Genomic DNA, 27,352 nt, shown 5'->3' on the forward strand with positions numbered 1-27,352 from the left:
AGCGGTAGGCAGAGGTCTACCGTCTCTGCAATCTGCAAATGCGTTAACAGCTCAGGCGTCTTCATCGATCGCGAGTCTGGCGAGAGTCCATCGTAGTTAACTAGGTAGTTAGCGTAGCAGTTACAGATTTTTGGGCGGTTCGTGTTGACATCACCAACTTTGCGTCCGTCACATGAGCTGGAGTTTGGTCGACACTTCGACGTTGTGGTACTTTGACACGTTCAAGAAACAAAAATAGCACAAACGCCCGTTTATCAGCTAACCACCAGTGCGGGACACAAAGGAGGTATTCGACGAGCTCCATCTATCTGATACCATAACTACTTTCTCGTTCACTGCTTCGTTTGGCCTGGAAAGGCCGCGAAGTAGGATCCTCTCTGCGTCATATCTGGCTGGAGCCTAGTAGTTCAGCAGAGGCGTACCATCCAAGCAACGGGGGATGAGTCGGTAATTGTGAGGCCTTGAACATATATTCTGAAGACCTAGTATATGTTATACGAATGACGTACTATGGCAAACAATATTGATTTCACCTCGCTGAAGGCGAGAGCCATTGGTTCTGGCTTTGATGAAGAAGCTGTTACAGTGAACACTAGAGCTCTAATAGATAAAGTGCTAGCACGATACTCTGGAGAATGGTGATTATTTTTCCTTTTTGATTGTTTAACCTATCCAGCACTGACGCTCTTGCTTAGGACCGTGTTGCGAGAACTCATACAAAACGCCTCGGATGCCTCGGCCACCAGAGTGGTAATCAAATTCGAAACTACGCCATCTATGACAGTACCTGCACCTACCGCTACAGACGACAGCTCACTAATAAAACATGTTATATCACACCATACCATAAAACGGCTCTCTCTGCGAAATAACGGCACTCCGTTCAGTGCCAATGACTGGGCTCGGTTGAAGCGGATAGCAGAAGGAAACCCAGATGAAACAAAAATAGGAGCTTTTGGTGTTGGATTTTACAGTGTATTTTCTGATTGTGAAGAACCATTTGTCTCCTCTGGCAAAGAGGCGATTGCGTTTTACTGGAAAGAAAACGCACTTTTTACACGTCGCTTACAGCTAGACGAGAGAGACTCCAGCCCTGACACGGTCTTTGTGCTTGATTATAGAAATACTACCTCGCCAATCCCGGGACTCATGCCTCTCTGCCAGTTTCTTGCCAGTAGTCTTACCTTTGTTGGACTAGAGGCTATAGAACTTTGGTTGGATGACTGGAACTTGTTGAAACTCTCAAAGAAGCTTGCCCCAGGTGTTCCAGTTATGATACCCAGAGACATATCAACCAAAACTCAGGATGGAATAATGAGGGTAGCTGATATAACCCGGGAGGTTGCTCAGCTGGATGCTGCTTGGATGAAGGCGGTAGGTTGGAAATCTCCGACTAATCCATCTAGGTACGAAGGCAACCGCGTACATGATACTACAGCGTCTCTAAGGAGTTTCTTTTCTCGACTCACTGGCTCATCCACGACTGATGATAAATATTCAAAATCTGAGAAGACTAGCCGGAATGGCGCTGAAGAGAACCTTCTTGCTTACAAGGATTCCTCCGTCTTCCTCCAAATCACTACCGGCCACATTAAAACATTAGTTTCACCATCTTTTAGCCACGAGTTAGAGCGGGCAACGAAAAAGCCGCCTCCAAAAATAACGAGGCTTGCGATACTTACCACGTCATATACTGCTTCCCCCGTTTCCGCGAGCCCTGACACACAGGCTATCTTTGGCAGTGTTGCCCCATCCCGTTCTGGAAGAATTTATATCGGTTTCCCGACTCACCAGACCACAGGCTTGAACGCGCATGTATCAGCCCCATCGTTGATTCCAACCGTGGAGCGAGAGAGCATAGATTTAAATGCTCGTTGGGTTCGTACTTGGAACCTTGAGCTTCTGCGAGTTGTTGGGATTGTTTGTAGGATTGCTTGGTCCGCTGAGATGTCATCTCTAAAGGATCAGCTCCTTTTCAGACTTAAAAGGTCCGGAAGGTCTTATCTTCAGAAAGAAGATATCAGCGCAGTTCTTCCGGAGACCATTCATATTTCAAATCAGTTTGTCTTTCGGGAGTCAACTCCGACTTCACAAGTACGGCAGGTGGTTGAAGATTCTTTCTGGACCTGCAGCCAGAATGCCTACTTGGAGATCCTATCTACTCGTGGTATTCTTCCAAGCCACCAAGTCCGGACTGCGCCGAAGGACCTTAGCTTCATGGATGGAATTCCAGTTCTCCCTGAACAGTTGGTCTCCGAAGCTAGGGGATTCGTTGGAAGATTGATCGAGTTCGGTTTAATCACCGAAGTCACAATAACTGATATCAAGACTGAGTTAGAGAATAAGGCCTTAACCTCGCCGCAGCTGCATGAATTTCTTTCATGGATTATTCAGAAGTCTAAGCACGGAGAAATTAACAATGCCACAGTCAAGTCGCTTCTTGCAGTTGCAGTGGCCAACAACGAAGAAGGTGGTAGTGGCCCCGCACTCCTAGTATTAAGAGATATCAGTTGCTTTGCCAATTTAGCCCGCATCGCTCCGGAACTGCCATTACCTCCTTTTGTTCTTCCGCCTAAATTTTCAAAACCATTATCAGCGTCTGGCCTAATGTCGATTGGTTGGCAAGAACTGCAGGTCGATACTTGGGTCCAGTGGCTGGTGCACAACTCGTCTAATCGTAAGCTTTTACCAGCTGAACATGATATAACTCGCTCGCGTGACTTTGCAAGTCGTGTTCTCCCGGTTGTGTCTAAACAATGGGATTCCATACCAGCTAGCTCGAAGAAAGAAATAGTTGATTCTTTACGGCAACATACGGTCATCCCCACAAAGGCAGGGATGAGTAAACCACAAGAGGCATACTTCCCTTCAGTCCGAATATTTGATGATCTTCCAGTTGTCACCGGCCTGAATGGCGTCAAAGAGAAGTTTCTAGGTGACTTGGGTGTGCGGAAAACCGTGGACATTAGTATTATCTTTGAACGTCTTTTGAACAACCCCAAAGACAGGTCAGATACCGGTGCAGTATCCCAGGCGAAATGGAGCCATGTCGAGTTGATCAAATATTTGGCTTGTGTTCGGCAGGATATACCTCCAGAAGATATAACAAAACTCCGCAAGGCTAAAATATGTTCTGCCGAGACAAAAGGCGACGGAAAACCATCCGAAGAACGTTATCAAGTTTCACAACTGTTTGAGCCAAACGCCGCTTTCAGAGATCTTGGTTTTCCTCTCCTGTACTGGCCTGGAAAGTATCTCCCTTCAAGCGCCGAGGGCAAATTTTTGGCCTCTCTTGGGTTGAAGAGCATACCGACAGTGGCGGAAATGATCAAACTTATGGCATATGCTGCGGCCTCTAATGATTTGAGGCTTTTAGACAAAGCTATGGGTTATTTCATTGCAAACCATGTCTCCAATAATTATGCCAATTTTGACTATAGTCAATCCATGACTCCGTTCCTGCCAGTAGAAGGGGGTGGCCTAAGTAACCCTTCAAATTGTTTCACTGCCGAAGGAGCTGCGCTGTTTGGGTTCGACATTCTTCGAAGGGATTTGCACCCTCATGCTTTGAAATTTGGAGTGAGTCATCACCCATCGATCAACGAATGTATCACCATCCTCATTAAAAAACGCCCGGAATCGAAATCCCAAGCAAGGTCCCTTTTTAAATATATGGCAAGCCGTGTCGCTGAAATTTCACCTCCATCTGCCGCACGCATTGGGCAAGCCCCCATAATCCCTATAGCCCGGAAACCCCTAACAGAAAAGAGCACCGCCACAATGCAATATGTTGCTCCTCACAACTGTTACCTCGGCGATTCTGACGAATATGGAGATATTTTTGACTTTGTGGATTTTGGCGCTGAGGCAAACATGTTTCTTCTTGCATGTGGCTCCAAGAGGCAGCCAACGCATTCCGAACTGGCTTCTATCCTTGTTAAGGAGCCTACTAGGATATCATCTAAGCTCCAGAGCTCTGAAAAGTATCTGAAGCTATTACGAGGAATTGCAGAGCACATGCCAACAATCAGAAAGGACAAAGCCCTTTTCGCAGAGATGAAACGTGCTCCATTCCTATTCGCAAGCAAGGAGATTCCTCGGGGCTCAAACACCAAGAAGTCACTTCTAGATACGGGAGAATCTAGTGATGATGAAGAAGAGGAACAGGCAATCAAGGAGTGGCATTTAACAAGTGCCGCGGATGCAGTTATCGTTGATGACTATTCCAGCTTTAGCCTGTTCAAGGAGAAATTGCTCGCAGCTCCACAGGAAGAATTACTTGAGGATATGTATTCCACTCTTGGATCTTCCAATTTGAGCAGTTTGGTTGATGAGACAGCTCAATGTGGCCAACTTAGTTCTGACCAGCGCAGTGCATGGAAACTACAAAAGCTCATATACGAGAGGTCTAGGCTCTTCTTGCATGACCTTCCGAGTAACACGATACGCCATGATACTCGATGGTTAGAGAAGAACCTAAGTGTTCAGACAGTGCGGAGCATTAAGCTGCGACGCTCTCTCCGTGGCTGGGGAATGTCCCATGTAGAAGACCGCAGTGCTGTAATGACACATAAGCTAAGCAGCGTTGTTTTGTCAATTGCAGAGGGCAAGCTTGATCTATATCAGATCAGTCAAGCTCTTGTAAGTATTATATTATCGAGGCCGAAGCTTCACTCTACACTTACATTAGAGATGCTGTTGAAGACAGATCTTCTAGAATTACGGGCAAGAGGGTACAATGTCGAAAGAATTCTCCGTCAGAAAGCAGCTGAGGCAAGAATTGCAGAGCAGCAGCGACAAAGCCAGCTTGAAAAGGAGATGCAGCAGGCACGAGAGATGCAAGAGATGGAGAAGAAAAGAACGGAGGAGCTTCAAGAATCGCAGCGGCTTGCAGTTCAACAACAGCATGAAGCAGCCATGCCTGGTATTTTCCCGGATTCTCCTACAAACAGCTTGGCTAGACATTCATCTCCACCTCCCATTTCGCGTCCAAATGAAAATCAACCTCCAGGTGGTCTCTTTTCCGATTTAACAAAGAGATTTGGCCTGCCCTTCGATTTCCCTCAAAATAACTTGAAAAAGCATCTCTCCGACAGACTCACAACCCGAGAAGAGGAGAAAAAAAATTCTCTCCAAACTATTACTACCTCCCCAGGGGCTTTGCAGTCGCAATTGCAATCCGCGATCAATGCTTCACAGCCATTTACATCAAATGAACTACGCAGTCAGGGACAACAAAAGGAAATCGAAGAAAAGAAAACCTATTGTGATGAACGTCCTGCGCAAGACCTCAAGTTCTTCTGCCTGCTGGGAGGTATCAAGATATTTATCGGAAAAGAGCCCAGGGATCCGGAAGCGTTCATTCGTGCTAACCACTCCAATGTTGAGCTATTTACCAAAATACTTATAGATTGTGCAAAGATCTTTGGGCTTCGCCTAGAAACTCTCAGCATATTCTACGATACCAGTGGGAAAACCATTGCTTTTAACTCGGGTGGCAGTCTGTTCTGCAATTTCGCCTATTTCGAACGCTTGCACCTTGAAAATGTTGCTCGGGACGAAAGGAGGGAAGGTTTAGTGTACTGGTTCGTGATTCTATGCCATGAGCTTGCACACAACCTTGTATCTGATCATGGAGCGGAACATGGCTTTTATACGTAAGTTTTGGCTGCCCCTATCTCTATAACCGAACTAGAGCCCTAATTTCATGGCTGTTAATATAGTGAGAGTCTCGTTACCCAATACTTTGATAAATGCATTCAAATACTTGCGGCAAAGTGAATAGCAGGATCCTCACCGACAGATATCAGACACAGCTGTGGATTGTTTATTTGCGGTCTGGGATACACAGGAAGTTCTCCTCAAATACGCCGTTGGATTTTCCTTTGAAATACGGGTAATCCAGTCATTGAATTGTTACAAAATCGTTACAGTGGGAGGGTTCCAGCTTCGTCCAGGAAAAATTAAACCCCTTGTAAATTATTATTATTAAATAAGCTAATGGTAGATTATAAGAAGGGATTTATATTCCTTTGATCATAAGTATATGCTTGTTCCATAGAAGATGTCTATATGGGGTTGTCTATGTTTCGCGTATATACCGAATGTCTATGTCTCAAGCGATATGGCACATACGTGATAGCTTTTGTCCCCATTACAATCGATCTTAAATGAGAACCAATTTGGAGAGTTTCTCGAAGTTTGGAGTTCCCAGTCCGGTAACTGGGTCCCATCCCTTGGTGGCATTCCAGCTGGCACCGGGGACATATGGGGTAGGGAGGTGGCTGTACATATCAGTTCCGGTACAGCCATTGGAGCCACCGTGAACGATGTCGGTAAACCCGCTTCGACCGATGGTGTAGAGCCATGGGTTCAAGAATCCCATTCTTGGTTTATTGTGAGCGAGACGAATGGAGTTGAGGATCGAGACTACACCGGCGAAGAGGGGGGCAGAAGCACTGAAAGTTAAGGTCAGCCACAAGGAACATTCCAAAAGTAAGTAACTGAGTTCTCGGCACGAGACAAGACTAACCTAGTTCCTGAGACACCAATAGTCTTTCCATGGTCGCGGGTGGCGAACTTATAGGACTGGGCAGAGACATCAGGGAAACCACGTCCCTGAGGGTTGTACATGCCGTCCCACTTTCCTTTTTCAAGCTCATGTCCAAGGTAATGCCTAACATCGAGCTCTTGGTACCATGGGCGAGCAAAACGCTCTGAGAAACCACCGGATGAGAAGTGGATAGCAACTTCGGGATTAATCTGGTGGGTGCCTCCAACAGAAGTGACGAAGGGGCAGGCAGCTGGGAAAATTGGGTTGAACTTGGTGGTATTCTTTCCGTCGTTGCTCTGGCATGCACTGCCGACACCGGTGTCACCACTGCTGAAGATGACGGAAACACCTCGGGCACCGAGACGGCCAAACAGGCTGCAGACAACGGAGCTGTAAGTTGGGGGAACACTTTGCTCGTTCTCACCATAAGAAGTGGACAAAACAGCTGGGAGTTCGGAATCAGGGAGGTCGAGAAGATAGAACAGTTGCTCAATGTAAGGCTCGTTGTTGTTTTCAGTGATGTTGGGCTGGTCAAGATCTGGAATGAGCTTTCCTCGTCCCGCGGTACCGTAGTAAGTGGAGAGAGCTCCGGACAAGCCAATAGCATAGTCAACATCGAGACTGGCTTCAACGCTGTCGAGGGTAGAGTTTTGTTCATTCTTTGCGCCATCAATGGACTTGAAATCGAACGTAGTTCCCTTCAAAGAGGGAACGAACATGTCAATGAAGGTGCTGAAATCGTCAAGTCGAGCATATTGTTCCAGGTATCCGGAGATTCCAAGTCTGTTGCGGGGGTCCTTCTTAGCAAAAGTGTTGCCCATCTTGTAAAGTTCTCGAATGCAGTCAGGAGTGATAGTGACATTGCAGTCAACATTCGCAGAAGAGGTCATTTCGAGGTCAGAGGTGAAGACGCTGCTCAACTCAGGGCGAGGGGCACTGAATTTGGTGGTTGGCTGGACCATTTGGACATATGGAGCAGCAGATGCAGCAACGGAATACTTTAGAGTGCGGATAATCTGGCTGCCGTCGGCGGTGTTCTTGAACGTGTAGAAGCGGGTATTGAACAGCTTCTCGGCTTGGGCGATGCTGGTGGTAAAGGTGAGCCAGTCCGTGTTGGACTTGACAGAGCGCTTAGAAATACCCTCAGAAGCGAGCCAGTTAAAGACGGAGTCCTTCACCTGGGGTGAAGGCTGTAGGAAAGCATCAAGCTCCTCGCGGCTCATGAATTTGCCGTAATCAGCATGTTTGGGGTTGGAGATATCCATAACCCGCTGCTCGAATTCAGCGGTCTTACCCTGCACGAGCGCAAGCTTGAATTTCATCTGCGTTGATGGAGCTGGTGAGCCTTCCTGAACCCATCCCTGGGGGACTCCATTGAGCTGTTCGACCACATGGAAGTCATTAGAGATATGAGAGGTGGGAGCAGCAGTGATCAAGGCTGGCAGGCCGATGAGACAGGCGCCAATGGCCCGAAGGGTGAAGAAAACCATGGTTGGGGAAGGCGATTGAAGGCAGTCCCGTTGATGATAACTTCTCCGGCTGTTGCTGTCACTCTTGCAAGAGGAATTGCGGAAGGGACAGGAGTATGCTATATATGCACGAGCTAAGCAGCAATTTCCCGCAGCTGCCCGCTGGCTTACGAGAAGGCGAGTTCGGCTGGAGAAGAGCTTCTGTTCTAGAATGCTGTTCTTTCGTAAGGTCCAGGAAGTAACACGATGTGCATGAAGTCAGGATCCTTGCATGCATGTACTGATATTATCTCCTCGGGCTTGTTGCGGGTCCTCGAACTTGAAGAGGAGCGTAATATTACTTTCTCGTTAAGTAAGTTAGCAACGGGGTTGACGTCGGAGAGACCCTTGACGGGATCAAAAAAACTGTCAAATAAATAACAGCACAAAAAGAGGGTTTCTCCTGTCGCTTATGAAGGAACTCTGTCCTTCGGGCAAGGGTTAGGCAGTGCCATCCTTTCCTTGAGAACTGCCCCAGTGCCAAACCAATCAATAGAATCAGCGTATCCCATCGCCAGGGGAGGACAAGCAAATCTCCCAAAGCTGGAGGGGTGATCGGCACCATGGCAAATCTTGGGGAAAAAGGTCATTGGAACAGCCTGGCTGAAAACCGCTAGTTTGGCAATCCGTGCACCATCCCCCTTTTTTGGCAGATTGATCATTAGGCAACACAAAGCAGCTATCTGCAGCCTTCCGCGACCCGAGAAAGAAACAAAATAGCGCCCATTTTTCCGTTTGTGACATGCATCTTGAGGGCCTTTAAAGGTTCTGTGCCGCGCTCCGTAGGTGAGCGATGCATTTGCATGGGATCATAGAGGAGCAAAAGAGGGTCCAGGATGGAAGATAAGTACTATACGGACCAAGGCCCCTGTCACAGTCGCATTGCTCTCGTAAGCTCGCGAGATTGGTCAAGCATTGCTTCCGACTGCCAATAATAGCTTGGTACCGACAAGCAATATACAAGCTCGTGTTTCTCCACCCTTCGCTCCCCCCCGATGTCTCAAGCGTATAATATACCGCCCGCCGCAGCTGGCAAACGAGAGCGAAGGTGTGATCTTAGTCGGGTTCGCGGTCACGGTCAATCAGAGTTGTTGTTGTTGCTGGCCTTTTTGATGTCGGAGGTCGAAATAACCTCCGTCTGTGCCTGGCACGTGAAACGCTTAGTTAACTCGCGAGTTAACCGAGGGAAGACTCGAGTCAAGCTCGTCGTGTTATTATTATTCATGCCCGACAGGCGTTTTATTTCGACGCCCACCATGTCATGACCCTTTTTTTTTCGGCTCTCCACCGGTGATTTGCTTTGCCTGTGCTTGCTTTGGAGGCCGGCCGAGGGCAAAACTCATTTCTCCGGACTTCCTTCGCCTACATCTCTACCTTGGTGCCCATAATTTCGCTCCCCCCATATATACGCAGTCCAGGGTATGTAAGTACGAAGTACGGGATGCGGAGAAAGTCTTTCCACCTTGCAACAGAGCAGCTCGTTAGTTTAATTTGCTCCTGATAAGGACCGGGATCAGGAAAACCCCGCTGGGGCAAATGGCCGAGAACAACTGGGGATATCGTGATTGACGCTGCCGGTGCGGAGAATATTCCTTGCCCTTAATCGTGGGTTTTTGTGATGTTGCGGATTATCTGATATAAGTAAGTGTGCTGAGGATGGCCTCCTGCTTATCTTCCGGATGCGCGACCCTGCTGACTGCCTGCAAGTGGTCTTACCATTAGCTAACGCTTTGTCCCGATTGTACAAGTTGCGTCCGTGGAGCCGCCGGGGTCTCCAGGGCTTTCTCAACCTTTAGTTACCCCGGTCAAATGAAGGCATTAACTAACTAGCTTCCAGTTAGCACCGCCTGCAGGTCACGACGGAAGAAACGGCGGGAATCAAGGTTTGTTTGGCGAAGTCAACAATACTAATCTTCTTGCTAGTCGTGACTTAATACCCCCTCCGAGGAAACCTCTTCGGATTAATGAGTGGTGCGGATGTCAGTTAGTTATCGAGGCGGGCGCCTGCGGAGCAGCGGAGGTTTAGAGTTGAAGAATGCACTGGTGATTCTACCTGCATTATTCTCCAACTATAACTAGCTCGTTTTATTTCTGGCTCACCATATATCTCACGCCTCGTTTCAAGCATCACGCAATCCAAATTCTTGAGCTAGATGTGGAGGCAGCTCGTTGTCGCTGCCTTAGAATCCACATTCCCGGAAGATATATGCAGTGATATGATAGCCGACTCGCCGGCTAGCTTCGTCAAGAACATATATCACGCTATATTATTCTATATTTGCAATCCTATGGGTTGACATACCATCAATACCCTTTGAGTGCAGCCGACCCACTGTTCAGAGTAGGCAAAGTTTGAGACTGCCCATTGAACACTCACCCTGAACGGGCATATACCTGAAAATACAGCCTTTTATTGGTGGATAGGATAAAGAAGTCTTCCAGTCCATCACCCATCACTAGAGGAGCACATTCTGTTGTGATTTAATTAAACGTGGCCATTATTAATAGAGCAATAGCTTTTGTCTATACCATTCCATTCTCTCAGCTTATCCAGCATTTAGAATGAAAAAGAGTAATGACTATGAGATAGGATCCCCCTGTCTAGACATAGCACCATGTCTTTTTGTTTTATTGCTGAGGACGAGTACTAAACTCTTTCAGCTTATTTTTCTCTTATTTGTTCATGTTGTACACCTAAGTAGATTTTTTTTATTTTGTTTATTGTACGTTTATCAACATCCCCCTTTAGCATTAATCAGTTGGCATTCTTCAGCCACTTATCAGTAGCTTCCTTTTATCACTAAGAAACCCACAATACTGACTAAAAAAACGTACTGTCTCAAGCAGCATACGTTAGACCGGGCGTATCCGAGTGATAGAGAGGTCAAATGGCTGAGTACTACTATCATTCTATCGGTTTGAACAACGCGTCAAAAAGAAAACACAGCTAACGCACCCGTATAGGTTTGGTGGAGAAATAATCAGTATCCGTGCCGGAAAGAGTTCATTTCATATCCATGAGAGTTTGGTAAAGGAATCCTCCACCCTACGACACTCGTTGAGGAAGCAGAAGGAAGCCAGGGGGTATGTGTACACGTTGATAATACCAGACAAGTACACCGAGGCTCTGCAGTGCTATATCAACTGGATATACCGACGCATCATCCCCTGTGCCGATTCTGAGCAGCAGACGAGAAAAGAATCGATAAACTTGGTCAAAGCCTACATCATCGGAAAGAAATTAGGAGACACCGAGTTCCAAAACGCCGTTATCGACGAAGTCATAGAGAGAGCGAGCGGGAAATGTAACGGCAGTATCATCCTGCCCGACGCGGAGACGGTCCGGTTTACTTATGAGGAAGCGAAAGGGCGTTCCGGCTTCAAGACTCTTCTGGTTGACTTATATGCATCCAACACTATCAATGGCTACTTCTGTAAGCCTGCATCCAGCAAGTATCCGAAATTGTTCCTCATCGACGTTCTGTCTGCAGTTGCGGACATGCGACGCACCGGACGGCCAAGCCCAACTGAAGGAGGCTCAAACAACATCTGCAAACGCTTCCACAAGCACACTCAGGGGACAAAATGCTAGTTATCTGAATGGCCAATATAGTTGGGAGACTTAAGGGGGACTCAAACAGGTAGTTATTTGATGCGGCTGAGGAATAGGCGATTCTGGCGCTGACAAGGATTACTGCAAACATCATCATGATAGCACGAGTTGAGACAAAGCATCTATCTGCATAAGGCCGTCTTTTCGTAATCTATCCTTTGCCCGTAAGATCTAGCTAGCTAACTACTTGACAGCTTTGACCGTATGTTGCTTGTTTCATCGACGCCTGCGCCGTTGATTGATCTTGAGAAGAAGCATTGAGTTTTTGGTGGAGCCGCGGAACCTTGCAGCCGAGGCCGCCCTGGAAACGACCATCAAATTTGGCCTTGCGACATCAACGCTTCAGCCTGCAGGACAAAGGGGAGGAAAGAAAGCAAAAAGAAAAACAACAACAGCATTCACTCGTTTCTGCTCACTTCTCTTTGCCTCACTGGCTCGTCTATCTCCCTCTCTGACACTCTTTTCTTCTGGTAGCTCGTGTTTTATCTCATACTTGTCTTTGCTGTCTTAAGAGCCGCAATATCTCTGGCCATGTCAACATGAATGCTGGCATCTAGCTCTCCAGAACAACTATCTAGAGAAAGCGTGTTAGTTTGGACAACTATCTCATAATAATAATACATTCTTTAGCAGGCATAGAAGAGCGAGAAGACACTCCCTACACTTTGGTGGCCTCGTTGTTACAGGCCCGGATCAGTCTAAAGTGGCCCTGGCCCTGCCCCTACAAGTGAGGGTTTGAACACTCCTTTGATTCTATCTGCTACTTTGCCTATTATTTAGGCAAATTTCTCTGTGCCTATAGGCTCGCGTCCTATCTTTTCCCCCTCTGTCTGTTATTTCCACTAAGGGAACTATCTTGTTACGGGCGGTCACACCAGCGCGCTGCTTCATCTATGCGTTATAGAGATGGAGATCTTCTGTCGCAACCTCCCAGAGCAGGTTCAAGAGAAACACCTGATAAAGGAGCTCAAACCTATTTTAGAGCATTTCCAAATTCATGTCTTCGACTTCCAAAAGGTGGGCCGGAAAAATGGTAGAATCACTGTTGCTGATGCTAGGAAAGGCCAGCACTTCCTCGACACATACGAATCACGCATGAACCCCGTGCGAGGGCCTGGCAGGCCACCTCACCCCTCTGTTACTCTCAAGCTATATGGGATTCCTGTTTATGTGAGCAAGAGCACCAACGTACCCTATAAACAACTTCTACAATCACTTTGGGAGGAAGAAGAGGAGCGACTAAACGCGCGCTTTGCTCCTGCTCCAAGATCAATTACAGGGCAGATTGACCGAGTCAGGCATTTTAAGGTCACTATGATGTCCTGTGGGTCATGGGACTACCGTGCAAATCAACCAGTCTTTGTTGAATACTTCCGATTTCCATGCCCAGGAGTCATCCACATTGGGAAGACTGCGTTCGAAGCTCTTTTTACAGATATTCGGTCCATGGTAAAAACCAGCATGGAAATACCCTACTGGAATGTGGCTGACGATATTTACGTGGGGGCTTATGCGAAGCCATCTGTTACCATCACCACAGAGGTTGCCCCGAGGTTCTATATTTCTGATCCAATAGAGCAGATGAAAGTGCAAATGGCAGCGTTGCTCCAGACAAAAGGGCGTCCTCCACCACCAAAGAGGAGAGTCGGGTATATAACGTCCGGCCACGAAAATATTTCCGCAAGATGCTTTACCTATAGATTTGCCCTCCAGGACCCTCGAGATACTGGTGTGGTGCGCAACTTAGCCCATGACCGCAACGTTCCCAAGATGAGCACATGGAACGATATGTGCGTTTATCCTCGACGGCCCTACAAGCTACTAGATAGGGAATTTGGGGTCTACCTGGCGCGTATGCCATTTGACTACCGTGTCAAATTCCAGCTGCTGAAACTGGTATGGAACGGAGAGCTTTCGCTGGACCAAGCCTCGCTACTTCTCCCAGCCGTCCACCGGCTACATCAACAACATCCCCACGACATTGTTGCTCAGGCACTCATGCGAATAGACGGAAATTCAGTCTACCCGTCACCTGGTGTATTAGCCTCTGATGCTGGTATTGAAGCACTTACTGAGACCTTGGAGAAAAACCTAGATACCATCTTGAAAGCAAGAACTGAATGGGACATCAATCTTATGCATGAGAAAAACGTTTTGGTGCATCGAGCAACGGTTACTCCTGCCGGAATCTACCTTTCTGGTCCATACGCAGAAACGAAGAACCGAATTTTACGCAAATATTTAGATAATATTGACTATTTCATTCGTGTCGAATTCCTTGACGAGACAGGTGACCCTGTATTCTTTGATCCACATGCAAACTTGGAACCAATTTTCCATCAAAGATTTGCTGGGGTCATGAAGCGGGGTATTGAAATTGCAGGCCGTGGGTTCGAGTTTCTTGGGTTTTCTCACTCTTCACTGCGAGCCCAGACCTGCTGGTTTGCTGCCCCTTTCACCACAGCCGACGGTGACTATCTCAATGCTAGGACAATCATCGGCAATATCGGCTACTTTGATCACATCCGTTCTCCTTCTAAGCAAGCAGCTAGGATTGGTCAAGCATTTTCTGATACCCTTACCTCCATATCTGTCTCCAAGGAGGTAGTCTGGATGAGAGCACCAGACGTCAAGAGAAACGATCGTATCTTTAGTGATGGGGTTGGAGTTATGTCTCGCGATCTAATGTACAGGATCTGGAATGAATATGCGCTCCGGGAGAAGGTGAAACCAACAGTTTTCCAGATCCGTATTGCTGGTTAGTCAACTATCTTACACACCCTACGCAACCCAATTCCTGCTACATATGAATTATATATCTCTTAGTAATTCAGTATAATGTGTGCTAATTTTTACTTAAATTCAAGGAGCCAAAGGGATGGTTTCTCTGGATACCAGGAGAAAAGGCGAGTTCTTGATGCTTCGAGAGTCAATGGTCAAGTTTCCCACAGATGATCTATACAACATTGAGATTTGTGGGGCCGGGATCAGAGCGTTACCATTTTACTTGAACAACCAGATTATCAAAATTTTGGAAGACTTAGGGGTTCCATTTGAAGCTTTCCACCAATTGCAACAAGACGAGATAAACTTTCTATATTCGACCTTCAATTCTACGGAACGAGCTGCCAAATTCCTTGAGGACTCACCCGTACCCAGGTCCCTTCGACTACCATGGCTGTTCTTAGTTCTCAAGGGTTTGGGAATACGGTATACTCGGGACCCTTTCCTGAAGCGGGTAATGGAGCTCACTACATTGCTAAGGCTCCGTGACCTGAAATATCGTGCAAGAATACGCGTTCCCAATGCCGTCACCCTCTATGGAATCATGGATGAAACTGGCTATCTGAAGGAAAACGAAATTTATTGCGTTTATTTAGGGGAAAACGGTAGACGTGAGATTCTTGTTCGTGATAATGTTGTTATCACACGGTCACCAGCTCTGCATCCAGGTGATATTCAGGTTGTCAATGCAGTGGATGTCCCAGCAAACTCGCCTCTTCGCAAGCTACATAACTGTGTTGCCTTCAGTCAACATGGTGATCGTGATCTTCCAAGTATGCTAAGCGGTGGAGATCTTGATGGCGATCTCTACAATATTATCTATGATACCCGGCTAATTCCTCGAAAGACTATTCCACCTGCCAACTATCCTCGGGTTGAAGCCAAAGAGCTAGACAGGAAGGTCGAAACTGAAGATATCATTGACTTCTTTGTTACTTTTATGCAGCAGGATCAGTTAGGCCGCATTGCAACTACACATCAAACAATTGCGGACCAGTCGGAGTTCGGCACTTTGGACCAAGCATGCTTGAAACTCGCTCATTTACATTCCGTTGCGGTAGATTACTCAAAGAGCGGGATAGCGGTACGTTTATTGTCCGACTCTTCTCCCATTATTAACAGTAATTCTCATACATTTACAGGTCGATGTCTTGAGCATCCCCAGAGCCCCGCGGGTCCGGCCAGATTTCATGGCCCAGAGTCCTAGATTCCGTGTTGCAGATAGCATTGAAAGTATTATTGGTGAAAAAAAATCAACCATGCAGGAAGATGATGACGAGGACGAGGACGATAGTGACCGTAGGAGAATTCGATACTACAAGAGTAATAATATTCTAGGTCGACTCTATCGTTCTATCGACGAGCGAAGCTTCCTTTGTCAGCTACGGGATGCAGGAGCTGTTGATACCAATACCAATACAAACGTTCTTCGCTCGATCTGGAACTATGTGCTGTCAGAGGTGGATGGTTTTCTTTGGACCCATCTCACGGGGATATTCCATGATACCAGGGATATGTATGGACCACCATTCATCTCGTTCTCTCTTAATATGTTTATGGATACTTGTCAGGCTGACGCACTGGGAATTGTTAGTTATGAGGATGAACTTCGCGAATTAATGCGTAAATACTCAGCCACGCCCTTGAAGAGTTCTATCTCAGAATATGAACTGTTCGTCGGTACTATTCTTGGCCACGGACATAAGCAACGTCGGAGAGACAAGGATAATGCAAAAGAAATGCGGGATGGTGAGTAAAATGGACCCCCTTGAGATTATTAAAAATGAGAAGAAGGAAAAAGAATCATATACCCTAACATTTTGTCACATTTTGTCATAGAATACAACCGACTCGTCGAGTTCACGATTTCTATGATCAGAGACACGGAATCCGGGGGAACAGAAGCACTCGAGCGCTCGATTGCCTGTTTTTGGGTGGCCATAAACGGAAAAAGCTCCGGACAGAAGCCAGGTCTTAGAAGCGCGCATGCACACCAAGAGAAACTCCTCAGCTTCCCTTGGATTGCTGCAATGACATGCCTTGACGAAGTCGATAAGCTGCAGAGATATGCCCCTATTTAAACCACTTCTCAATGCTGGCCATGCTATTCCATAACACTCCCCTACCGTTCCTTTATTTTATTTCATTTTATTTTTCTCAACTTCCTGACACTACATTTTTTATTAACGGCCACATGGACGAACAGGGCGGAACGGAATAGGCAATTTGGAAGAAGGGTCTGGGGTAATTAGGGAACTAAACTAGGAGAAATAATCGCTTTGGCTCCGCCCGCCAGGCCTTAATTACTCAATCCAATAATTTAATTCATTGCATTATTATTATGTGCACCTGGCAAGCAAGCCGCTCCCTCTAGGCTTTCCTTTGCTGCATGTCATTTATATCTAGAGATGGCGTGACGTCATAGCCAGTTATAGTTAGTAGCTTCGTACCTTGGCTAGCCTGTTGCAAACAGTGCAAACACAGAAGCCGTGGTCAAGTTAGCCTCAAAACCTCCAGATCCAACCTACGGTCGACAAAGCAGCAGCTGTTCCTCCGCCTGGGCCGTTAGCTTTCTGTTTCGGCCTCTGTTCTGGCGGCGTGACAAATGATGAATGAGGCCTGGTCCTCATTGACGTCGCCATCATGGAGAACTCGACCGATGTTGTTTTGGAGGAGATAACATGGCGGTCTCCCCAACACGTCCAGTTAATGGGCGGCTTCCTCCACTCCAATAATAGTGAGATCGCGCATGAATCTATTACTTTGCTTTACTGTCAAATTGAATCAAAACTAACGCCGTGCTTCTGGTATTGTAGTTTTGTTCTACTTTGCAGAATCGCCTTTCTTCGATTCTACATCGAATAATGCGACTTTAACATTGCAAGCGATGCACAATGAGAACTTTCGTCAATTCATCGAGACTCGGGAAGCATTTGAAGGGAGGTTAAAGACTATGCAAGGTCTGGAGTTTGTAGTAGCTCAGGATCCTATACAGGAGGCCGCTGCTGCTGTAGCGGCCGGGAATGCTCCTCAAGAACCATCGAATATATGGGTGATTAGGAAGCAAAACAGGCGCCGGCAGCCGGGTATGCAGGAGGAGATCCAGATACTGGCTACCTACTTTGTTGTAGGAGATTCCGTTTATATGGCACCGTCATTGATGAGTGTGGTCGGACGCCGAATGGTAATACCCCAATTCGCACCAGCCACAACTAGCCGTTCTACTGACTACCGTTACCCTTAGCTATCTACTGTCACATCTCTCACAAAGGTCCTTCCTGTCGCATCGAAACAGCTGCTTTTTACGCCATCTCACGGCCATACGTACACTCCCCCAATTCAGAAGCATACAGAGGCGGGCCAAACGACTGCTACCCAGTCCGCACAAGCTGGAAAGGAGGCCACTCCTGTACCTGGTACCCAAAATACAACACCCGGCGCAGTATCACCGCCTTCCAAGCTAGGCGCAGCGGCAAGTCAGGATATGAGAACTCTTGCAGATGCGCTTAACCTCCTCTCCCGTTATGGTGACGAGTATATGGATGAGATGCCTTTGGTCGGTGAACCAGGGTCCTTCATCATTTCAATGAATGCCGCAAATACATTGACAGTTCCCGGAACTGAGAACCCTTCTGGCAGTGTCGGAGCGACTAAGTCTACTGTGCGATCACCATCGAGGACTCCAGTGCCAAAACTGGGAGGACCAGATACTCCTGGTGCTTCACCTGCACTAGGAGGTGTGACTGACTCCAATCAGCCTTCAATAGGGAAAGGTAAAAAGAGGGATATCACCAACGCCATGTGAAGCACTTTAAAGCTCCGCCCCTCTGGCAGAAGAATCCTTACAGCTCTCAACAGCCAAAATAGCGGAGCCTAAAGTTACTTTCCTAGCTCTGGGTTTATTGGCACCTCTGGAGCCCACTGCGACCTCTTGCAATTACTTTTGAGAGCCCGAGACAAAGCAAAACACCCTTTATAGTTAACTGCCTGCATACTGGTGAATACAATGCCGTTGCAACACTGTCATAAGTGACACGCTTAAAACCATATTATAAAAATGAGATTCTTTGATCGACTCCTTGCGATGGCCCTCGACGTAAGCATATTACTAACCATCTATGGAGTACTTTAACTATGTGAGGCAGCCCTACAAATTAGACTTCTACCATGCTGGACCCTCAACTTTCCTGTCCTGCAACCAAAATATCAAAACCACGCCACCGTCAAGATGTCTGCGGCTTCGAACCAACCACGACCTGTCGTCTGTGTCTTGTATGTATATATCCCCCTCTCCTATAATCTCCTGCTCGTACACCCATGCTACGCATTTAGCTGTAGGAACCCCGCTGACTGACGTAATTAATAGTTGCGGTTCTGCTGCTGGAAAGTCCCCCGCCCACATCGAGGCTGCCCGCTCCCTCGCCCAGCTATTCCACAGGGAAGGAGTCAAACTCGTCTATGGAGGAGGCACGGCTGGCCTTATGGGCGAAGTTGCTCGGACGTTGGTCTCACTTTCAGGGCCGGAATCAGTTCATGGCATTATCCCGTCGGCTCTCGTAAAGATTGAGAATGGCCACCAGACCCCACTGGCTACTACTGACAAGCGTGCTGGCAAGCTGCCAGAGAGGACTGAATCTACGAATGTCAACACTGCGGAGTCTGGAGGGATGAGCAGCTTTGTAAATCCGGAATATGGCATGACTACCATCGTACCGGACATGCATACCCGCAAGCGTATGATGGCCGGCGAAGTCATCTCTGGTGGTCCCGGAAGCGGGTTCCTGGTGTTGCCTGGAGGATTTGGCACGATCGAGGAGGCCATGGAGATGACTACATGGAATCAACTGGGCATCCACGATAAGGGGATAGTTCTCCTGAACATCGATAACTACTGGGATGGTGTTCTTGCGTGGGTTGACAAGAGCGTCGAGCAGGGTTTTGTGAGCACTGTGAATAAGGAGATATTGGTGGAATGTAAGGATGTAGAGCATGCTCTTGATGCGCTGAGGAATTACAAACTAAGCCAGGGCCGTTTTGGGCTAACCTGGGAGGTGGAATTCGGAAAGGATAAGTGAATATTAGATGATCTCGGATCTGGCGTTGTTCCGTCTGGATGGGTCAACTACTAAATATCTTATTTATAGAGAGGTAGATTTGTTTGGCAGACAACATTTCAGCATTAAGAGAATTTATCACAGAGGTTCATTGTAAGATGAATAAGCGCTTCAAATAGAAAGCAGAGGATTATCTCCTGTTGTTGAACATAACTATGTCTATGGGATCATTATCATCACGAATCCACCTCCATGTCCTCTGACGGCTTGGTCTCGCTCGATGCCGTCTCTTCATTTGCACTCTCGAGGAAAGCCGTCACGTCTGGTCCATCGTATAACTTAAAAGTATCGATCTTTCCGTTGGTGGCCGCACTTGGAACACCAGTAACACCCACAGTTGTATTGTCGATTGTCAATTCTCGGTCCTGTGACAAACTCTCCTTCAGAGCCTTCAGCGCATGGTTGATCAAAGCCTCACGGCCACAGTCGGCAAACGAATCCAAGTTCCGCTCTAGGTACGTTCTAGCCATTTGGCTTCTAGCTCCAATTGCGCAGGCAACCATCTCCTGCGTCATGCCGGAGGGCTGGAACTCGAACAGGTGAGGCCCGGCTTCATCCACACCTGCAATCAGTAAACCGACGCCATATGGTCTCTTTCCATAAACCTGTGTGTTTGTTTGGGCACGGTCTCCAATTCGGCTGACGATACGTTCTACTTGGAGAGGGCGGCCGTATGTCATCTTCGAAGCCAGGGATTGTTGTTTCATAAAGTTCGATAGCACACGGGCATCAGAGGCAAGACCAGCGATCGCAATTCCCATGTGGGAATCAACTGCAATGACCTTCTTTTGGTATGACGACAGCTCCTCCGCATTTCGCTATTTGACATTGTACTGTTAGACATGACTGACCTAATCTAGTGAGTGGACGGCTGCTATCCCACCTTGAGAGCGGCCAGGACAGCGTGTGTCTTGCTGACTATGCCGACTACCACCGAGCCTTGCTTGACAGCCTCCTGTGCATATTCAACCTGAAATATCCGGCCTTGGGGCGAACTATTCTGGTATTAGCAACCATATCTCAGTTCTCTAGATACTCCAGGCGGTGCCAACTCACAAAGTAACGGAGTCATTGTCATAGTTATTTCTAAACATGGCTACGACGGCGTAGCAACGACAGTAAGAGGACGAATATCGACGAGCAAGCCGCTGCGGAAGGATGAAGGAGGTATAGCCTGTGAAAGACCTGCTGGTGTGTTTATGATGGGCCTTCTTTCTCTCCCGCTGCTTCAAGGCAGAAGAGACGCGGTAGCTCGCAGCCCTTTTAGGGTTAGCGCCAGAGCTTCGGACAGTTGGGTTGCTTATGTAAGAATTCGCGGCGTCATTCACAAGTTCAAGCCGTAGAAGCAGCAGGAAGACGAAGGTAAACCAGGACGACGAGGGAAGAGGAAGATCGAACACAAGACAGCGACATATCAGCTTATTGTCAAGCTCTATTTTGTCAGTTTGTTTTTGATGCGACGGTGATACGACTGCCGGGCCCGCATTTGACGTCTGTACTCTGCCATCGAACCAGGCGTCAGCCTCTCCATAAGATCGATCTATCTCTCTGCCTGTCACGATGCCGGGCCTTAAGACTATCATCGCTCTCTCCTTTGTAAGCTCGTAGAAGAAATACCCCTTACTTTGTTTGGTCATCATGGCCCGGCTAACAACCTCTTATAGGTTCTTGCTATCGGTTTCCTGCTAGTTATTCTCTCCGCGGCGCTATGGCACAACTACCTACCACTCCTTGTTGTTGCGACATATGTCATTGCACCAATACCGAACTGGATATGCAGCCGATGCGCAAGCTCGGATGATTTCATGGAGAGCTCCAACAGCGGTGCGGTGGACTTTGGGCGGTGGTTCACTGGTTTCCTGGTAGTGATGGGAATCGGTACGTGGCGGCTTCTCTTATGTCCCAAACGAGCATATACACCATATCGATCTTATATGTTACTTGCTCTTGTTCATATGCTAATTAATATCCTATGGTACTAGCTCTCCCCGCGGTGTTAGCTCACAGCGGCTCAATCCAGGTCCCTGCGATGATCATGTCAATTTTGGGTGGCCTATTAATATATGGAACCATCATCAGCTTTTCGATGTTCTTCCAGGAAACGGAAGAATTCTAGTTTATCGGATGTTATTTCTTAGCCTTTCTTGCCTACGGATTGTTTCCCTTCAGCATAGATTAATAACCTCGGTCGGTGGCTGGATATACATGTCTCTTCTGACAGGTAAATTCCAGCTTCGATCAGATACTCTCTATTCCCCGAGCTGATCCCCCGGAGTTTAGACTCGGAATCCATCTTTATACCCTCTCAGGGCTGAAAGTTCATCTCTTTGTTTACTTATGATCACATTCGGCGTTTTTTATGTTTTGACCTGACTGTATGATAACTAGCCCTTTCCCATATACTCTTCACACTGAATTATTATGGCATATTCCTCCCTTTCTATATTTATTGCTTCTAATTCTTCCCTAAGCTGAAGAGCAGACTTGCGAATATCAAGTTGCTCGGATCCATGGATGGAATTCATGGATGGTCACGTGGCGGTAACAAGTTACCTACCTCTCTTGAGAAGCCGTCAATTAGCTCCGGGGCTGAGTAGTTAAACTAATTGGACATTTATTTACTTCAGTCTTTCCTCAATAAATATTTTATTTTTACGCATTAGTTCCATGCTCTTATATTGCATGTTATATGTTCATGCCAGTTAGATGGAGGTGTGGTCTGGCGCCATTGATGTCGACTCTGGTTCAAGCGCGTCTCTAACGGGTAGGCAGATGGGTGCCCCAGTTCTCACCAAGAAGGCAGATTACTGACCTGAAATATATAGGCATACGATTAATTAACCCAGATCCCACCAGCCACAGTAGCTTATCCCGGAATGCGAAATTATCCTTGAGAGCCTATGTCAACCCAAATCGAATACCAATTGTCTGCTTTATTGGCCCCTCGCTGGAACTCCATTGCTCGGACTGCACAACGGTAGATTGGATCAGACACAAACTGTTGCGGACTTATCAGACAGCAGAGGATAGTTATGCAGAGTTTTCTTCCCCTCAGCAATGTCCTATTGGCATTCTTGTCCACGTCAATGAGCATATACCTTTGCCAGAGCTGAAGACCCAGTCGGCGCGGCAAGAAATATCAGACATCCTTATATTTGGGACGTTGTCAAGGTCTAACCCACAAAATGAGCGTCCATCACCACCATACGCTTCTTCATCAAAAGTTGGAGGCCAATTTTCTGGAGAGCCTTCGTTTCAGCTGAGAGTATACGCCATTCCTCTCTGTTCAAGCATCTTTACTAAGGCTCAGTCATTATCCACTCCCCCGAACAACGCAAAGTACAACGCTTCTGGGAATCTGGAAAATGAGCCATATGGTGAATTTCTGCCGAATATATTTCGTTCTCCAAGCCCAAAGAGGAAGCGGGTTGCAACCTTATTCGAAGCGGCTACGGAGTATCACAAAAATGTTAGGAGGAAGGGAACAGCCGCAATGTCTGATTATCTCAGAAGAGAAAAATCTTCCACGCCTCAGCTACCTCAACTTCCCTCAAACGTGAGGATAAAGCGAGAGAATGAGAATAACACAGACGTTACTTCAAGCCTGAATGATGTCAGCATCGCCAGAAGGCGTGCTACCTCGATTGCAAAAGATGTGCGTGTGGGGTCCAGGAGATCTTCACTCCATCGCTCTGGTTCATCAGCTTCTCAAGCCTTGAGTACATCAAGCCGTAAAGAGTTACCGGCTTCGAAGACAGACGGCTCAAGCCTCCACCTAGAACCCGGTCAGAAACCAAAAAACCCGCAGCCGGACTCCTGCGAAGACATCGCTGCCACCAACAAAGCTTTATTAACCCGTACAATCCTCACCTGTATGCGTTTCTATGGCTTCCGCCGGACAAATACTAGAACTACTCAAAGCCTGCATTCTTCCACACGGGATATACCAGAATTCGGCGATCCAGGTATAAAGTGCGACTCTAATCTAGCCAATGATAGCCGTATACAAGACGTCTCTGGCCCTGGGAATCTTCCTCCCTTTGACGACATAGGAAAGTTGGACACAATAAACCATATGGATGGTTTTGATGGTGGAGAACCTGCCCGACCAGAAGTTGACGGAAATGATGATACTGGGTTTAAAGAGATGTATCATGCCACATACCGTGCTTCTACATTTGCTTTGAGGCGTTTTTTAAAACCCTCCGTTCAAAACATCGGGCTGTCAGGAAGTTCAGCTTATGCCAATGATATCCCTGTCTTAGGGAAAGATAAGGCGATGTCCACGATAGACTCCGTTCTAAAGCTATTCTGTGAATTGTCGGAAGGGGAGTAATCAAGCACGTGTAATGATATATTAATGATTGATGAATGCAACCGCCCGGTTCCTTATTCACGTTTTTGCCTTCCTTCTACCGAGATCAGGACACATTTAGCCATTACCGCCGCCGAAGAAGATACCCACTAAGCAAAGGCAGGGAGTATTAGAAGTAGGTAGAAGTATGTAATGTAATAGATGGTATAATATTATATATATACAATTAAAGTAAGAAATAAACAATTTTTTGTCATCTGCTAATGCAGATGGGCTTTCTACCCTGTCCTGCCATATATTCATGGCCATAATAATCATGTTTTGAAAAATAAAATGGTTCCTTGTTCTTCATGCCCCTCAGACTGTTAGTAAGTGAAAACAAGTGACTCAAGTGAGCACTGAAGGTCTGATTGCACTAACCTTTGGGGTATCTTTTGGGAATACTAATTAAATAGCGCCCGCAGGCCGTCGCGAGAGAACGGAAAAACTGAGGTGCTATTCAAAGAAACATTAGTTATCTCCTATTCTAGTATATAAGCACCGAGATCAAGGGGTAAATACCTGATATTTATATCAGCAAAGCACCAGATGAGTCCACAAACTGAGGTGGGCCTAGTCGCCCATTTGGGCAAGCCCTTTATTTATCCTATTAGGATTTTTACCTACCGAGATGACTTGTCAGTACAGATAGGAAAAGGCAAGAGAAGGGCACGAGCCATACCACCGAGCTTCATAGGGTAGAATATCCCAGAGCATCTGCTCCAGGAACTGGAGAATGTTTTAAAAGCATATAAAGCTTTTTATATATCAGCATTTGCTGAAGGGGTGCTTTTAAAGGCAATTCCAAAAAGGTATAGACCACTCTCTGGGCTTTTTATATACCGTACCTAATAATGGTACTTTATTATATTTTATAAAGCCCAGCGACCCCAGCCAGTATGACTGGAGTCGGGTCTTGCGTGAAGACCAGTCTCTGGCCTACACCAGGAAATGCCTATAACTTCTAAATATTGAAGTTCTTATAATGGCATTTATGTATTGCCTATTGAAAGGAGGCAGATAAAATTTATATTCAAGTCAGCCACTAGCAAGCATGAGAGGAGGATTTGTGAGTAGGATGGTGGGATTTACGGAAGAAAGAGAGGGGGGAAAGAAGGAAGAAAGAAAAGTCACAAAAGAATTAAGAGAGCAGGAGGTATTTATACCTTCTCTCACGTGCAGCAAACGCGCTAATGCTAAGCGAGGATTCATCTCGCATAAGTGACTGGCTTAAACAGTCACGTTGACCTTCCAGATAGGTGTTCCAGATGTTCCAGCCAGTAACAAAAAAAGGCCACCTATGGTATTTGTGTCTAGAGAAACATCTAGCAAGAGGCCAGTATAAGATATACTACAGTACAGATCATATGTAGCCAAACAGAAGGAGGCGCTTTTATAGAGTATAGGAAATTTATTAAAAGGTAGATGTATTTGAAGCATGAGCACTCCTTCAGCCAGACACATGTATCTACCTCTAGGGAATAGACATTAACCCATCCTCAGATTGATGTCCTAGTTTAAGGGGTATAATTAAATAAAGCAAAGGTATAGTATACTCATGTAGAATAAGCTGTTCTCATCATTCTTCGTCATGTAAAGTAGGGTAACAGAAACCGATATTGAAGATTTAGATTGGAGATTTCTTCCATTCCCCGAATAGAATAGGTGTTGGTGTTTTCATGCCGTCAACTTCTATCCAGTTGATTTACAATCAGCTAAATAGGTGGGTATAAGGCATCAATGAGTGGTGCTGAGTTCTGGAAAGTAAATGGCCTCCAGCCTTTGCTTCGTTGATGCTTCTCAACATTGACTTTGAAAAAAAATCTTTATCCAACTCTGCATATTGTACCACGTGACTAATAATTATTACATAAGCTAGTGACGTTTTGGCTTTCAGGCGCCCGTGATGCGCTTTTGCAGGAAGCCGGCGTTGGTTGACCAAAGGCATAACAACCGCATACTCAACATTGACCCTGACAAGGGCTGGCTGTCATTTCTAACTTGTGCATCTCCGAGAAACTCCCAAATCTGCTTGATTTGTCAAACATTTAGAACCCCGGATATCCCACGACTGACTACACGGATACTTCCACCATGGACGACTCAGACAACCGTCTATTCCGGTTTACCAAGTGGTTTAACAATGCCAACACTCGTACATCTGGCATATATGCCTCTGGTGCATTAGTACGGATCTCTGCTCCCCTTTTTTTCCTTCACCGGCTGCCATCTACCCTATTATTCTGCTGTTCCACACGTTCTCGAGCTTCCAAAGACCCATCAGGCTAACATATCATCTCACCTCCATCTAGTTCTCCATCGGCCTCTTCTTCCTTATCGACGCAGCTTCATTCTCTCACAGCCCCAAAAATGGTTCAGAGGTGCATGTGAAGTTCGTAGACTGGATCCCCGGCATCTGCTCTGCCTTGGGGATGCTCGTCATCAACTCTATTGAAAAGTCGCGCCTGAGTGCAGATAGCTTCAGCTATTCTGGGGATAGCGTGGCCTGGAAGGCGAGATTTGTGCTATTCTTGGGCTTTGCGTTGTTGGCTGGTGGACTGGCTGGGAGTGTAGTACGTTCTGCCCTCTTTTGTCCGGCTGTGAATGTTGTTTTGTCGATATATTAACATTTGCCTTCTAGACGGTCCTGGTTCTGAAATACGTCATCCACGGTTACCCGCTACAGACACTTTACTTTGGTATTGCGAACGTCGTTGCTAACGCACTGGTGATGATGAGGTGAGTTTTGTAGCTGAAGTATGAATTGTCTATTCTTCAAAGCTAATCAAGTATTGTCCTTTTTCTTAGCTCTGCCGTCCTGTGGATTGCACAAAATATGGAAGATGACTATACCTATACCCTTGCTCTATAATACCGGAGCCATCGTCTTCGAGTTCACTCTGTTCGGCTTGTTTCCATCGTTATGTTATCCATGTTTTCCTGTTTCGTATTTATTGTTCCTCTTGTAGAATATTTTGAGTAATGATACTATTATAAACTACTCTCCGTGCATCGCATTTTCAGAAAGAGCACCTCAGACTATCTATTTGACGTAAGGGTTGTTTAATGCGATAAGAATTGAGATGCTCTGAGAAAAATGGGTATTGTCATTAGACGGTTTAACTCATGATCGTTTGGCCAATTATCACGTCTGACCTCACTTTTCTATTGACGTGACAAAAATAGCTATAGGTCAGCCCAGCTGACTAGATGCAGGTGTAAGATTCTCCGAGTTTCCATCTTGAGGCAATACCTTCTAGGAAGACTTATAGGATGGGCTTCCTGACGGCTAGGGATGCTCTCCTTGCCATACTATCCAGGCAGTCCCTGGGAAACAGGCCTCATGAGGAAAGGAAAGTATTTTCCTCAGTCGGGTATCTTGTGACGGTATAGCTCTCGCGATTGTTGAAAAAGATGTTGTTTTTT

General features: G+C 46.6%; 11 protein-coding genes across 11 annotated transcripts in view; 8 read left to right on the plus strand and 3 right to left on the minus strand.

Moving 5' to 3' along the window:
* Positions 1-777: 777 nt before the first annotated feature.
* TERG_06624 (uncharacterized protein) lies at positions 778-5,781 on the plus strand (the record flags this gene model as incomplete). Its single annotated transcript, XM_003232584.2, has 2 exons — positions 778-5,657; positions 5,724-5,781. The coding sequence occupies 2 exons, from the start codon at positions 778-780 to the stop codon at positions 5,779-5,781; spliced, it is 4,938 nt and encodes a 1,645-aa protein (XP_003232632.2).
* A 385-nt stretch (positions 5,782-6,166) lies between these two features.
* On the minus strand, positions 6,167-8,043 carry TERG_06625 (uncharacterized protein; the record flags this gene model as incomplete). The annotated part of the gene is made up of 2 exons (XM_003232585.1): positions 6,167-6,458; positions 6,533-8,043. The coding sequence occupies 2 exons, from the start codon at positions 8,041-8,043 to the stop codon at positions 6,167-6,169; spliced, it is 1,803 nt and encodes a 600-aa protein (XP_003232633.1).
* Positions 8,044-10,676: 2,633 nt separating this feature from the next.
* On the plus strand, positions 10,677-11,653 carry TERG_06626 (uncharacterized protein; the record flags this gene model as incomplete). Its single annotated transcript, XM_003232586.1, has 2 exons — positions 10,677-10,705; positions 11,026-11,653. The coding sequence occupies 2 exons, from the start codon at positions 10,677-10,679 to the stop codon at positions 11,651-11,653; spliced, it is 657 nt and encodes a 218-aa protein (XP_003232634.1).
* A 359-nt stretch (positions 11,654-12,012) lies between these two features.
* TERG_06627 (uncharacterized protein) lies at positions 12,013-16,539 on the plus strand (the record flags this gene model as incomplete). The annotated part of the gene is made up of 5 exons (XM_003232587.2): positions 12,013-14,432; positions 14,542-15,542; positions 15,601-15,974; positions 16,053-16,207; positions 16,298-16,539. Exons 1-5 carry the CDS (start codon positions 12,581-12,583, stop codon positions 16,537-16,539), a joined length of 3,624 nt encoding a protein of 1,207 aa, XP_003232635.1. The 5' UTR covers positions 12,013-12,580.
* Positions 16,540-17,101: 562 nt separating this feature from the next.
* On the plus strand, positions 17,102-18,263 carry TERG_06628 (uncharacterized protein; the record flags this gene model as incomplete). Its single annotated transcript, XM_003232588.1, has 3 exons — positions 17,102-17,195; positions 17,275-17,642; positions 17,703-18,263. The coding sequence occupies 3 exons, from the start codon at positions 17,102-17,104 to the stop codon at positions 18,261-18,263; spliced, it is 1,023 nt and encodes a 340-aa protein (XP_003232636.1).
* Positions 18,264-18,686: 423 nt separating this feature from the next.
* On the plus strand, positions 18,687-19,533 carry TERG_06629 (uncharacterized protein; the record flags this gene model as incomplete). The annotated part of the gene is made up of 2 exons (XM_003232589.1): positions 18,687-18,730; positions 18,825-19,533. The coding sequence occupies 2 exons, from the start codon at positions 18,687-18,689 to the stop codon at positions 19,531-19,533; spliced, it is 753 nt and encodes a 250-aa protein (XP_003232637.1).
* Positions 19,534-19,748: 215 nt separating this feature from the next.
* Positions 19,749-20,666, minus strand: TERG_06630 (uncharacterized protein; the record flags this gene model as incomplete). The annotated part of the gene is made up of 3 exons (XM_003232590.1): positions 19,749-20,390; positions 20,456-20,567; positions 20,629-20,666. The coding sequence occupies 3 exons, from the start codon at positions 20,664-20,666 to the stop codon at positions 19,749-19,751; spliced, it is 792 nt and encodes a 263-aa protein (XP_003232638.1).
* A 466-nt stretch (positions 20,667-21,132) lies between these two features.
* TERG_06631 (uncharacterized protein) lies at positions 21,133-21,688 on the plus strand (the record flags this gene model as incomplete). The annotated part of the gene is made up of 3 exons (XM_003232591.1): positions 21,133-21,168; positions 21,237-21,450; positions 21,555-21,688. 3 exons carry the CDS (start codon positions 21,133-21,135, stop codon positions 21,686-21,688), a joined length of 384 nt encoding a protein of 127 aa, XP_003232639.1.
* Positions 21,689-23,065: 1,377 nt separating this feature from the next.
* TERG_06632 (uncharacterized protein) lies at positions 23,066-23,908 on the plus strand (the record flags this gene model as incomplete). The annotated part of the gene is made up of 1 exon (XM_003232592.2): positions 23,066-23,908. One exon carries the CDS (start codon positions 23,066-23,068, stop codon positions 23,906-23,908), a length of 843 nt encoding a protein of 280 aa, XP_003232640.2.
* A 903-nt stretch (positions 23,909-24,811) lies between these two features.
* On the plus strand, positions 24,812-26,926 carry TERG_06633 (uncharacterized protein). The gene is made up of 4 exons (XM_003232593.2): positions 24,812-26,113; positions 26,239-26,499; positions 26,568-26,665; positions 26,735-26,926. The coding sequence occupies exons 1-4, from the start codon at positions 26,021-26,023 to the stop codon at positions 26,796-26,798; spliced, it is 516 nt and encodes a 171-aa protein (XP_003232641.1). The 5' UTR covers positions 24,812-26,020; the 3' UTR covers positions 26,799-26,926.
* A 366-nt stretch (positions 26,927-27,292) lies between these two features.
* Positions 27,293-27,352, minus strand: part of TERG_06634 (uncharacterized protein) — a gene marked incomplete at both ends in the record, with an annotated part of 830 nt that continues 770 nt past the window's right edge. The window contains one exon of the mRNA XM_003232594.2: positions 27,293-27,351. Coding sequence (XP_003232642.2) covers positions 27,293-27,351 — 59 coding nt within the window. The remainder of the gene's footprint in view (position 27,352) is intronic.

The sequence above is a fragment of the Trichophyton rubrum genome (assembly GCF_000151425.1).
Source record: "Trichophyton rubrum CBS 118892 genomic scaffold supercont2.8, whole genome shotgun sequence".
NCBI lineage: Eukaryota > Fungi > Ascomycota > Eurotiomycetes > Onygenales > Arthrodermataceae > Trichophyton > Trichophyton rubrum.